The sequence below is a fragment of the Mustela putorius genome, unplaced genomic scaffold, assembly GCF_011764305.1.
Source record: "Mustela putorius furo isolate JIRA1106 unplaced genomic scaffold, ASM1176430v1.1 tig00000151_pilon_pilon_pilon, whole genome shotgun sequence".
NCBI classification, from domain to species: Eukaryota; Metazoa; Chordata; class Mammalia; order Carnivora; family Mustelidae; genus Mustela; species Mustela putorius.
This window is the reverse complement of record NW_025421296.1, coordinates 661,085-674,247: the sequence shown is the minus strand read 5'-3', so window position 1 is coordinate 674,247 and position 13,163 is coordinate 661,085. Positions and strand designations below refer to the sequence as shown.

General features: G+C 40.0%; 1 protein-coding gene across 1 annotated transcript in view; it reads right to left on the bottom strand.

Moving 5' to 3' along the window:
* Positions 1-2,780, bottom strand: part of CPA6 (carboxypeptidase A6) — a 348,306-nt gene extending 345,526 nt beyond the window's left edge. The window contains 1 exon segment of the mRNA XM_045075688.1: positions 2,443-2,780. Within this exon segment, the coding sequence (XP_044931623.1) occupies positions 2,443-2,639 (197 nt within the window). The 5' untranslated portion in view covers positions 2,640-2,780.
* Between the last annotated feature and the right edge of the window lie 10,383 nt (positions 2,781-13,163).

Genomic DNA, 13,163 nt, shown 5'->3' with positions numbered 1-13,163 from the left:
AGTAGTTTGTCCAGTCAAACAGAGCCAGGTTAGAATCCCAACTGTGCCCTTACAATGACCTTGGGTTAGTTAGCTCTGGGGTTGGGTTACCCAGTTGTACTTCATTTAGCTTAACTGTAAAATGGGGATACCCAAAACTGCATTATATTGTTGATAAAGACCTACAAAATTGTTTTTACCAAAATGCAAGAAATGGGGCTGCTCCATAATTAACAAAGCCTAAACCTATTAAAGGAGAAAAAGTGAGGTGGTTTAGAATTTTAATCTTGAATTGGCAAAAAAGATCACATGAAGTAACTATGCCACCATGTCATACCATCAGGTTCTCATTCACTCAAGAACGAGACATGCAGAAAGTAGTTCCTGAGGGAAGCCAGCAAAGGAATCCCAAACATAAGCAGCATTTCTGTCTTTCGTGATGAGAGAATGGCCTACTTAGTAAGATGAAGTTAAAATCCCCCATTTCTCGTGGGAATGTGCTCAGACACTTCCAGTTTTAAAGAAGCTCTAGGCTTTTACAGTGATGGACAGGTAAGGCGATCTTCAGTTTCTCAAATGTTTCAGCTTTTTTCTCCAATTTTCAGACATCCGGTAATTTATACATTTGGGACTGACTTATTATGTCTCAGCCAAAGGGAAAACAGCAATTAATGCTTTCATAGCAGAACAGAAAAATAGTGCAGCTTCCTCCAGAAAATTTCCAGTTGCAGCAAATTCTAGAAGGAAAAATTTACTGCCATTGGCGGTGTTTCCTCTATGTGGTGCTTAGCTAAGTGCCTGCACCTGCTCTGCTGAAGCAGGTCTGCTAACTTGGTCATCATCAAGCACCACACACTGAAATAATTAAGAACAGGGCTCCAGCTGAGTGGAGCAGTGTGGTCCTAGGTCACACGGGTGTGTCTAAACCTGTGATCTGTGATTATCACATCCTGACACCAGACAGGAGAGTCTGTAAAGTCCACAGTGGGGCCAATTTCAGTCATGAAACATGGCACCCTTGTCCAAACCTCCAAAGGCACGACGAACGACAAGATGTGAAGCCTGAACCCTGTGTTTAGGAGACTGAAAAGCAACCCTTCTGATGTTCGCCCCTTTCTCTTTCTCCCTGGAACACAGGAGTGGAAAAAATCAAGATTGTATTACCATCTTTAGCCCTCATCTCCACCAGTGCCTCCTCCCCATCTTATTGTCCCCAAAACTGAGGACAGGTTTTTTGCATTGTTTTAAGTTTTTTCTGTAAGCACCATATTCAGGAGAAACCATAAAGGCAGGGCCTCGATACTTTATTTTTTTTAAATTTTATTTATTGAACAGAGATCACAAGTAGGCAGAGAGGCAGGCAAAGGGGGTAGGGGAAGCATGACCCTGAGATCATGACCTGAGCCGAAGGCAGAGGCCCAACCCACTGAGCCACCCAGGCACCCCAGCACTAGATTCTTTCAGAGACAAAAGGGAAGTATTTCTCTTTCCAGGGTCATACATATAAGTTCTTCTTTACATTATTTCTAGTAAGAACAACTGTGCCGTAACAAACTGGACACACCTAGGGGAAAGTTTTCCTCAGTTGATTGTTACAGAAAGATAAAGATTTAAGACCCTGGTTTTCCTCCTCTATAAAAAGCAAGTGAATTAGATGAGCTATTAAGGTTCTTCCTGATTTAAAATGCAGTAATGCCATAATTTCCAGATTCAAAGAACGACCCCCTGCAAATATGAGTAAAACAAATGCTGTAGAGTCCACAGCAAGCCTTTGGGAGAAGAGGTGCAGAGTCGCACACTGCTTCGTACGCAGTCCTGTGCCTCCTTAAGAAAGGCAAACACAAGGTACCCTAAGCTACAGACACGGGTCAAGGGGGAACTAATTGTTTTTTCCCCTTCTACATTCTTTCCTTCCGAAAAAAAAAACACCCAATTTTACTGTTGGCTCCTTTTATTCGGCTTATTTTAAGCTGGCTCATTTGCATGGCTCAGATTTTAAAATCTTTCTAATAACCACAATGCAGGCTAACACACACACACACACACACACACTCTGGTCTTAATCACTGATGAATTTCAACCCTTTCTGTCTATAATCCTGAAGGAGAAGCTCTAGTTTTCAGGTCATAATTCACATGGTACAACAGCATCCTTCTTACGCGGGTACTGTAAATACTGGCCACGCCAAGGACAGAATCCCATTCAACACTGGCCCACAGTGGATGATGGCACACTATAAATAGTGTGAAATGCTAGACTTGTGACCGCCACATTCTCTCAGCGAGCTCGACCCAAGCAAGAGCTGGGAACCGCACACACACTTTACTTTAGGTGAGGGCGAAGTGTACTGATTCACACAAAAATCACAGATGAGAAAAAAAAAAATCCGAGGCAGACTCAGGAGCAAAGCAGCCCCCTTATCCAACTAAAAGTCACACAGGAAACGAAAATCACTCTACTCACCCAGCATAGCTGTTGTTATAAAGGTGGCCATGCCCTGCTTGCAGAATCTCCCAAAAAAGCAGGCAAAGAGGCAGAAAAGCAGCTGTCCGAGTCCTGGGCTTCCTGAGGCACTTCATAGTGTTGCAGGGAGAGGAGCTGAAAGTTCTCTTACAGCAGTCACTGGAGGCTGGAGGTGGCTCACAGGGCCCCCTCCACATGCGCAAACCTTCTCTGGGAGGGGGTGGGGACAAAGGCTGGGGAGTGAGTAAAATGTGACACTTCTTTCCAGCCACAGGGGGAAAAAAGTTTAAGCAGCAGAAGAAGGGAAGTTGCTATTAAAACTTGGTGTTGGGACGAGAAGCAGCAGCACACACAGCCCAGCCCAGCAGCTGAGCCTGATCCTTAATCAGGCTCCCCTAGAAGGGGCTGGGCCTCCCCTGTGCTGACTCATGGCTGGGGTTCACTGGGTGCTGCTTCCTTTGGATAACTTCTTTCGGGTTTTTTTGTTTGTTTCTTGGTTTACGACTTTAGGCCCCTAACTTTCTTGAACAGCCTTTCTCCTTTTATTACGTTCTATGGCACAGGACCCTATCCTGAACACAAATGATTTGCTTGAGGATGAGCAAACACTTAGGCATACATAGAACATTCTGGGCTTAATGTTCTGAGCTCCCATAATGAATTTCTACCTGGATTCCACATACTAAGATGTTTGGTGAGTAGCCTTCATGAGTATAGGAGCAAGGATAAGGTCAGGCCCCTGAATCTGAAGAGCCAGGCTTGGTCCCAGCTCCTACCTGTATGAGAAGGGGCAGCAGGTTCGCTGGATTTCTGGGAGCTCTCCATATCCATTCCATGTCAGCAACACCCAGACCTGCTTCGATTTCAGAGGTTCTTATAGGGAACAAGAGGCTCCCGTGTGCTTTACTACCTTCACTCACATTTGGAATCACTTAGGAAACCAGACCATTTAAATCAGAATTCCTGGGGGTGGGATCGGTGCTTTAAAAGGATATTCAGGTGATTCCAATGTTCAGCCACCATGCTGGTCTAGAGTGGGGCTTCTCAAACTTTAACATGCATACAAATCTAATCACCTGTGCATCCTGTTAAGCTGCCCCTTCTGATGAAGTCATTTGGGGCTGGGGCCCAAGATTCTGCATTTCTTTTTCTTTCTTTTCTTTTTCTCCCTCCCTCCCTTCCTTCCTTTTTTAGAGATTTTATTTATTTGACAGAGAGAGAGACACCACGAGAGAGGGAACACAAGCAGGGGCAGAGGAAAGAAATAGGCTTCCTGCCGAACAAGGAGCCCGATGTGGTGCTGGATCCCAAAAAACCCTGGAGCAAACCATCTCGTCATTTTCTCCATGTTGGTGATGAAGAAAGTGTTTTTTTCATCTACGTGCTCCTATCCAGATATACCAGAAAACCCATCTGGAAGGACATACTTTGCTAAGAATGGCCTTATCTAGGGTGACTCCCATTTCGCCCCATGCCAAGGCCTGGTCTTATTTTGGAACAGTGTGGGAGCCAGCATCTCTCTATACGATCACACACTTTTCAAATTTCCCAAAGATTCATAGCCAAGGATTCTGTGCCCTCCAATATTACGTCCAGAACACTGGTTAGAAGAGAAAGTACCATATCTTTCCTTATCTTCTCTACTGAAGTCATAAGTTTGGTGTAAGAGAGCTGTAATGATTTTCAGTTAGAATGATTCTCTAAAGCTTTTTTGACTACCCCAAGGTTAGTTTAATCTCTTCTCTGTGTCCCCCTCTCTAATAACCAGTGTGTTGTCTACTGAAGGGCATAGCACATCGAATTTAAGTATTTGTGTGGTTTCCTCCCAAGGCTGCCTTCTCCTTCCCCTTTCACCTTTATGTCACTTCCTTATATCTACTAGAGGGAACACGTTTGCTGAAGCAATGATCAGCCATGTTTGTTGAATGAATGACAAACCTGAAAAGGGGTTCATTCAACATTTATTCTGTGACTTCTGTATCCAAACAGAGGAAGATGGAGGCCCTAGAGCAGTGGATGGTCCCAGGTCTCCTGGTTTTGTTTCTTGTTTGTTTGTATTGTCATTTTTTTCCTTCATGACTTTAAAGCCTGGATCTCCTGTCTTTGAAGGGGTGAGGCTGCTCTGCAAGGCATGGCCATGCATCCTGAGGCCATTTCTGACAAGGCCAAGAGAGCCTATGTAACCATGACTGAACTGTTGAAATAAGAGGTTACTGTGTAAATAAAACACTTCATCTCTTTGCATTTTATTATGTCAGAATAATGTATAAATCTGTCATATTCTATCACAACATTAAACTAGGAATGTTCAGTCTCTGGCTGGGGATTAAGCTCATCCTCAAATCATTCTGAAGAATGGGATCCAGTGAGCATGTTCAGCAAAGGCTCTCCAGACTCTGAAACAGGGTAATCATTTCCTGGACTATCAAAAACACAAGAGACCCAGGGGGACATCCTATAGCCTCCTTCAATATTTCAGATCAAAGAGAAGTTCTCAAACAATAGAAGTCATTCCTAACAATCTTCCTCTGGTTTTCTAAGGACCGGGTTATCTGATCAAACTTCTCTGGAGTAGATAAGCTCCCATAAAATGAGTGATAAATGGAGTCCATTTAGTAAGTGGGAGGAGAAGAGAATGGCTTTACAGATGGATTCGAAGATAAACTCGAATGCCCATTTTTAAGGCACTGAGAAGGAGTGAATTATTAAACTCGTGGAAGATTTAGAGATGGAAAGATGAGAATTTCTATTTATCGACTATGTCTTTGTCATATTTTAATTGAAGAGTGAACTTTTTAAAAAGAAATTATTATTGCCCTGCAGAGAAACAAAAGGAAACTACAATTGGGAAAGGAAAATGTCATCTTGATTTGGGTCCATTGTTGTCCATGAATAGATAAATTTTTATTAAAGTATAGTTGACATACAATATTGTATTAGTTTCCTATGTATAATCTAGTGATTCAACATTCATATATGTTATGAAATTATCACAATTAGTCTAGTTACCATCTGTCACCATACAAAGCTAATATAGTAATATTGACTATAGTCCTTCTGGACTATAAGGACTATAAAGATATAGTCCTTATGTCCCCATGGCTTATTTATTTTATAACTACAAGATGGTACCTCTTGATCCCCTCCACCTATTTCACTCCCCCTCCCTCCACCACCAAGTCCTCCTCTCCTCTGGAAACCATCAGTCTGTTCTGTTATCTGAATCTGGTTTTGTTTGTTTGTTTCGTTTTGTTTTTTAGAATCGACATAGAGCATTTGTCTTTCTCTGTCTGACTTATTTCACTGAGCATAATATCTTCTAGGTCCATTAATGTCACAAATGGCAAGATTTCATCTTTTAAAAAGATTGTATTTATCCATTTGAGAGAGAGAGTGAGAGAAAGCATGAGAAGGGAGGTCAGAGGGAGAAGCAGACTCCCCAGGGAGCTGGGAGCCCAGTGTGGAACTGGATCCTGGGATTCCGGGATCATGACCTGAGCCAAAGGTAGTTGTTTAACCAACTGAGCCACCCAGGTCCCCAGATTTCATTATTTTTTATGCTCAAGTTATTACTGTTGGATATATATCCACATATTCTTTATTCATTTATTTATCAATGGACACCTTGGTTGCTTCCATATCATGGCTATTGTAAATAATGCTACAATGAACATAGGGGTATACATACCTTTTCGACTTAGTGTCTTCATTTTCTTTTCTTATATTGTGTTTTATATTTTAATTCCAGTATAGCTAACATACAGTGTTATGTTAGTTTCAGGTGTACAATATAGTGATTCAGTAATTCTATACAAATTATTCAGTGCTCATCAAAGTACACACTTTTAACCCCATCCCCTACTTCCCCAGTCCACCTCCACTCTGTTTCTTGGTCTGTCTCTCTTTTTCCTTTGCTTGTTTGCTTTGTTTCTTAGATTCCATATATGAATGAGATCATACGGTATACGTCTTTCTCTGACTGATTTATTTCACTTAGCATAATGCTCTCTAGCTCCATCCATGTTGTTGCAAATGGAAAGATTTCATTCCTTTTATGGCTCACATCTTTTTTATCCATTCATCTATTGATGGGCCCTTGGACAGCTTTCATGGTTTGGCTGTTGTAAATAATGCTGCAATAAACATTAGTGGTGCATGTATCCCTCTGAATTTGTGTTTTTGTATTTGGGGGGTATATACCTACCAGTGCAATTACTGGGTGGTAGAGTAATCCTATTTTTAATTTTTTGAAGAACCTCCATACTCTTTTCCATAGTGGCTGTATCAATTTACGTTCCCACCAACACTATGAGCGTTCCCTTCTTGCCACATGCTTGCCAACAATTGTTATTTCTTGTGTTTTTGATAATAGCCATTCTGACCGGTGTAAGGTGACATCTCATTGTGGTTTGGATGTGCATTTTTCTCGTGGTTAATGATGGTGAGCATCTTTTCATGTGTCTCTTGGTCATCTATATGTCTTCTTTGAAGAAATGTCTATTCAGCTCTTCTGCCCATTTTTAAATTGGATTCTTTGGGTTTTTTCTTATTGAATTGTAGATTAGATATTTTTAATGTACCTTCCATATCTGAAATTATATGATGGTGTAGGGAAAAATTGTGCAAAACCTTTTCTTATGTATGTGAATGAGAGCCATGTAGATTAATTTTTGTAAAGATATCTGGAAGAGAAAGAAGATAAATGGGTACGGCGGGGCTTTGTGATACAGCAATCCCTCCCATTGCAGTTTCATGCTCATTCTTCAATGTCTTATTAACATAGACCTATTGCTTGCCAGGTCTCTTTTATGGCTTTTTGCTATTGTTCCAGCATGTGAGGAATTAGCAAATGTGATGCTAGGTTGTTGCCTTATGCAGTCTTGGCAATTCTGTGAGGAATGTTCTGAAGCTTTCTTTAACAATGCATTGCTAATGATTCCCTCGAAACAGGCTTTTTCAGCACCATCAGCCATCTCTTCTTGACCCTATGTTTTTAATCTTTCTCTTGTTAACTCTCCATATTTCTCCGTTCCTTAAATGCAAGCTGACCCCTTTCTTTTTTCAGGCTTCTCAAAAGCACACTCTTAACCCTGACAATATGTTTTCCATCCCTACCACCCCAATGAAACTGTCTCTTAAAGATCCATGGTTATTTCTAAGTGAGAAGTCCTCTGTTGTCACTACGTATTTGTATGTTTTCTAAGGCTATTTACCACCCCCTGTTTGAAACTCTTCTTTCTGTGACTGGAGACACTGTTTCTCCTATTCCTTTCTTTCCTAGGGTTACTTCCTATTTTTTGACTGCTTACAAAGTTGATGTTTCATGGCAGTGCTGGCCTTCTCCTCTTTTTTTTTTTTTTTAAGATTTTATTTATTTATTCGACAGAGAGAGATCACAAGTAGGCAGAGAGGCAGGCAGAGAGAGAGAGAGGAGGAAGCAGGCTCCCTGCTGAGCAGAGAGCCCAATGCGGGACTCGATCCCAGGACCCTGAGATCATGATCTGAGCCGAAGGCAGCGGCTTAACCCACTGAGCCACCCAGGCGCCCGCCTTCTCCTCTTCTTGATGTACTGTGGACAGAAATGGGCTGGAACAATTTTGTGGATGAGACTGGCTTGAGCTGGGTCTGGAAGGGAAGGAAAGATTTGGCTGGACTGAGATAAGAGGGGGTGGAGAAAGGTGGCCATTATTATCAAGAAAACATTGTAAGCAAATACAGAGGATGTGGACCTTGAGTTTGTGACACTTGGTACTATTGCCAGAGGGGCTGGGCAGATAAGTAAACATAGAGTTGCACTTGATGGTTGAATTAATTATATGAAAACAAGTCAGAGATGCTATGATGGAACATTAAAGGGGAGTAGATTACATGTACAGGGTGTTATGAGGAAGTGAACATTTAAAGCAAATATGAGAAGGAAACAGCTGTAGCAAGAAAAGGGTGGTGGTGGGAGTATAGGTAGGAACAAGACCATTGCAACTCAGGCTGTAGCTTAGACAAAGAAGTCCTCTTCAGAAATTACTGTCCTTCTTTATGTCAAGACAGGATAAAGAGAGGGACTTTCACTGTCCTCAGTCTGGCATTCAAGGCCCTTGAGAATGTTTCCACTTTTATCTTCTTCAATATTTCCTTAATATTCTGTATTATCTTTTCCTTCCTCTGGGCTGCTTTAAATGTCTTTTTTTTTATTTTTTCAATTTATTTATTTTCAGAAAAACAGTATTCATTATAATTTCACCACACCCAGTGCTCCATGCAATCCGTGCCCTCTATAATACCCACCACCTGGTACCCCAACCTCCCACACCCCGCCACTTCAAACCCCTCAGATTGTTTTTCAGAGTCCATAGTCTCTCGTGATTCACCTCCCCTTCCAATTTATCCCAACTCTCTTCTCCTCTCTAACATCCCTTGTTCTCCATGATATTTGTTATGCTCCACAAATAAGTGAAACCATATGATAATTTACTCTCTCTGCTTGACTTATTTCACTCAGCATAATCTCTTCCAGTCCCGTCCATGTTGCTACAAAAGTTGGGTATTCATCCTTTCTGATGGAGGCATAATACTCCATAGTGTATATGGACCACATATTCCTTATCCATTCGTCTGTTGAAGGGCATCTTGGTTCTTTCCATAGTTTGGTGACCATGGCCATTGCTGCTATAAACATTGGGGTACAGATGGCCCTTCTTTTCACTACATCTGTATCTTTGGGGTAAATACCCAGGAGTGCAATTGCAGGGTCATAGGGAAGCTCTATTTTTAATTTCTTGAGGAATCTCCACACTGTTCTCCAAAGAGGCTGCACCAACTTGCATTCCCACCAACAGTCTAAGAGTGTTCCCCTTTCTCCACATCCTCTCCAACACATGTTGTTTCCTGTTTTGTTAATATTGGCCATTCTAACTGGTGTAAGGTGGTATCTCAATGTGGTTTTAATTTGAATCTCCCTGAGGGCTAATGATGATGGACCTTTTGCAACAGAGCTAATGGCTACCAACATAGACAATATGTTGGAAAGAGAATTCAGGCTAACAATTATCCAGGCAATAGCTAGGTTGGAGAAAGCCATGGATGACCAAACAGAATTGATTAGGACCGAAAAGCGACCAGACAGGATGTTCACAATGTTAGGGCGGAGCTTAAAGCTACCAGGGAGGAGGTTCACAATGCTCTCAATGAGTTCCAATCTAATCTAAACTCTCTTAAAGCTAGGGTGAGACAGAAGATAGAATAGTGATCTGGAAGACAAACAGAGAGAAAGGATCAGAAGGAAGCCTGGAACAAACAGCTTAGAAACCACGAAAACAGAATCAGGGAAATAAATGATGCCATGAAGTGTTCCAACATCAGAATTATTGGAATCCCTGAAGGAGAGGAGAAAGAAAGAAGTCTAGGAGATATAGTGGAACAAGTTCTTCATGAAAATTTTCCCAATCTCGCGAATGGAACCAGCGTTTATGTACTAGAGGCTGAACAGTCTCCACCCAAGATTATACATTCTAAAAAAACATCACGACACCTGATAGTCAAATTGAGGAACTATAATTGTGGGTATAATCTCTTGAAAGCCGCCAGGGCAAAGAGGCTCCTTACTTACAGAGGGAAGCCCATCAGAATAACGTCAGACCTGTCCACAGAGACCTGGAAAGCCAGAAGAGGCTGGCAAGATATATTCATGGCACTAAATGAGAAGAACATGCAGCCAAGAATACTTTATCCAGCAAGACTGACATTCAAAATGGATGGAGAAATAAAGAGTTTTCAAGACCGGCAAGGCTTAAAAGACTATACAACCACCAAGGTTTATATTTCTTTGATAATAATGACCACCTTTCTCCAGCCTTCATGTCCTCAATCCAGCCAGTCCTTCTATCCCTTCCAGACACAGTTCAAGTCAGTTTCATTTATGAAACTGTTCTAATCCCATGTCTGTTCATAGTCCTCACCTTCCTGGCACTGATACATTCATTCTTATATACCCTTATGTTCTAGTGTGTATTCACACTAAATTCAGTAGCACCATTTACTATAAACTGCTCAAGAGCAGGAACTCTATTGTGTACATCTTCACAGTCCGTAGTGCCTAGAGTTCTGTTGGGTCCACAATTAACATCCATTAACAACAAAGCTGTTGGCTTGCCTTTTAGCCCAGTACTCATGGGACCTTTCAGCTGTCAGGGGAGCCCTTTTCTAGAACTCCAGACTTCCCCTTGTCCTTGGCTAGGTCTCTTACAAAGAGAATCTTGCTCACTCAGATGAAAGAACAATTTGAGGAGCAAGCTTTATAGATGGACAAACCTATTATTACATTTTTAAACACTTGTAATTATGTCACAAAGATGTTTTACAAAATTTATGGAGCAAAGCCAAAGTATTTTAATGCAGGAAAGTGGGAACAAGGAGTTTGGTCTGCTGAAACAGCAAAAGAGACTTCCCTTCTTTTTCCTTCTCTTTGTCTTTTTGTTCTCTTCTGTCCCTCCTTCCCTTCTCTTCTCCCTCCTGGCTCCCCTTCCTTCCTGATACCAGTCTCCAAGGCTCTCCTGAAGAAAGAAGGTAGGGAAAAATAGTAAATAAAAAATACTTTAAATATTATTTCAAATGACAGAGAATGGATGTTTGTGTTATACCATTTGTAACATTAAGTGTTTTAATGAAAATTAAGAGAAATTTGAGACAGATGGAGCATGAAACGAGATTAAGAAAGTTTGATTAGAATAAAATCTAAAGCAATATTTAAGCAAATGATTGAAGAAATACCCTTCCATCCATTTACCTATGGCAGTGGGAGGTGAAAAAAGAAAAAAAACAAGCAAGCATGGAAACAAAGCAATGACAGAAAAGGCTCAGATATAAACGACACTTAAAAAAAAAAGACTACGTAGAGGAGGAGTTTCTGATACAACAAAGATCAGGAAAATAGGGAATGGAATCTGTCCTAAGAAAGAAAAGCTGTGAGGAATGAGGGAAGTCAGGCAGGCAACAATGATTCATTGTCAGACTACTCATAAAGGCAGAAGGAGGAGAATATGCTCCTGATGCTAAAAGACAGAAAGAGTAAATAGAAAAATAAAGGAGCTCTATTCCATTGAACTTATAGAGAGAAATGTGTACTTTGGATATTCCCCAGATTCCAAGAATATACAGAATTTGAATAATACTTCCAATGTGCTATAATTTTTTAAGATGCTCATACAGAAACTAAGAAACATTTTAAGAATCCAAGTTCATATAATTAAGCTAAAATTTTGGCAAATATGACTAGTTGAGTTATTTTGGTATGATAAACAACAGCGATATTTACTTTAATTTACCAATGTTAAATATAATATAAAAGTGCTTTTTAAATTCTATTTGGGTATGCTTTCTGTAAACCTATACAGATTGGTTATAAAAATGTGATTCTATGTATTTAAAATTCATTAACATTCAACACACTATCTTGAAACACCTGGCATACTAGAAAACACCTTATTTCCATAGGAATTGTGTTTTCTAGTATGCCAGCTTGAATTTCTAAGATCTTTAGGGAACTTAACAATAAAAAGACAAATAATGAATTGAAAAATGGGGAAGGGATGTGAATAGACATTTAATAAATATATACAAATGACCAGTAAGTACATGAAAAAGATGCTTAACATCTTTAGTTACTAGGGGATTGCAATTAAAAACCACAATGAAATACCACTTCACAAACATTGAGGTGGCTATAATCAAAGGCAGATAATAATGACCGTTTGTGAGAATGTAGACATTGCTAATACGAATGCAAAATAATGCAGCTGCTGTGGAAAATAGTTTTGTTTTTCTTCAACAATTAAATGTAGAGTTATCATATGATCTAGAAACTCCAACTCCTACGTTCCATTCCAGAAAATCCAATCATATGTTCATATCAAGACTTGTACACATACATTCATAGCAGTGTTATTAATAGCCCAAAGTAGAAAAAACCCATATATCCATCAACTGATGGAGGTATACATAATGTGATATATTCATAAAATGGAATATTATTTGGCCATAAAAAGGAAGGAAATACTGATATATATGATATATATGGCACCCTGGGTGAACCTTGAAAACATCATGCTGACTGAAAGGAGCCAGAAACAAAAGGTCATATGTTGTAGGATTCCATTTATATGAAATGTACAGGATAGGTAAAACATATAGACATACAATAAGTATATTAGCAATCGCTGAGAGTGGGGGAAAGGGGATGGGGTTTTCTTTGGGAGTGATGAAAATATTCTGAAATTGGTTAATGGTGATGGTTGTACAATCTTGCAAATATACCAAAACCGACTGAATTGTTTTACATGTTAAATGGGGAATTCTATGGTATATAAATTATATCTCAATTATTTAAAAAAAAGATCTTGGGAACTTGAGACCTTAGATTAATTAAAATAGCTAATCAGTGCATACCTAAATCATTTCTAAGTAAGAACACAGAAACAGTGATGACTGAGCACACTTTTATGTTTATATGCTTTTGCTTTTAATATGCTACAGATAGGCTTTATCTTTGGTTAAGTTCTGCCACTTTTAGAATGTGTATTAGGCTGTAGCAAGCATGTGTCTATATAAAGTTGTGTTATGTATATTTATGAGTTCTGCTTGTAGCTAAAATGCTGATTTGTGGCAGACTGTTCTCCATTATCCACAACGAAATTTTCTCTGTGAAATAGAAGTCAGTTACTTAGGTTAAA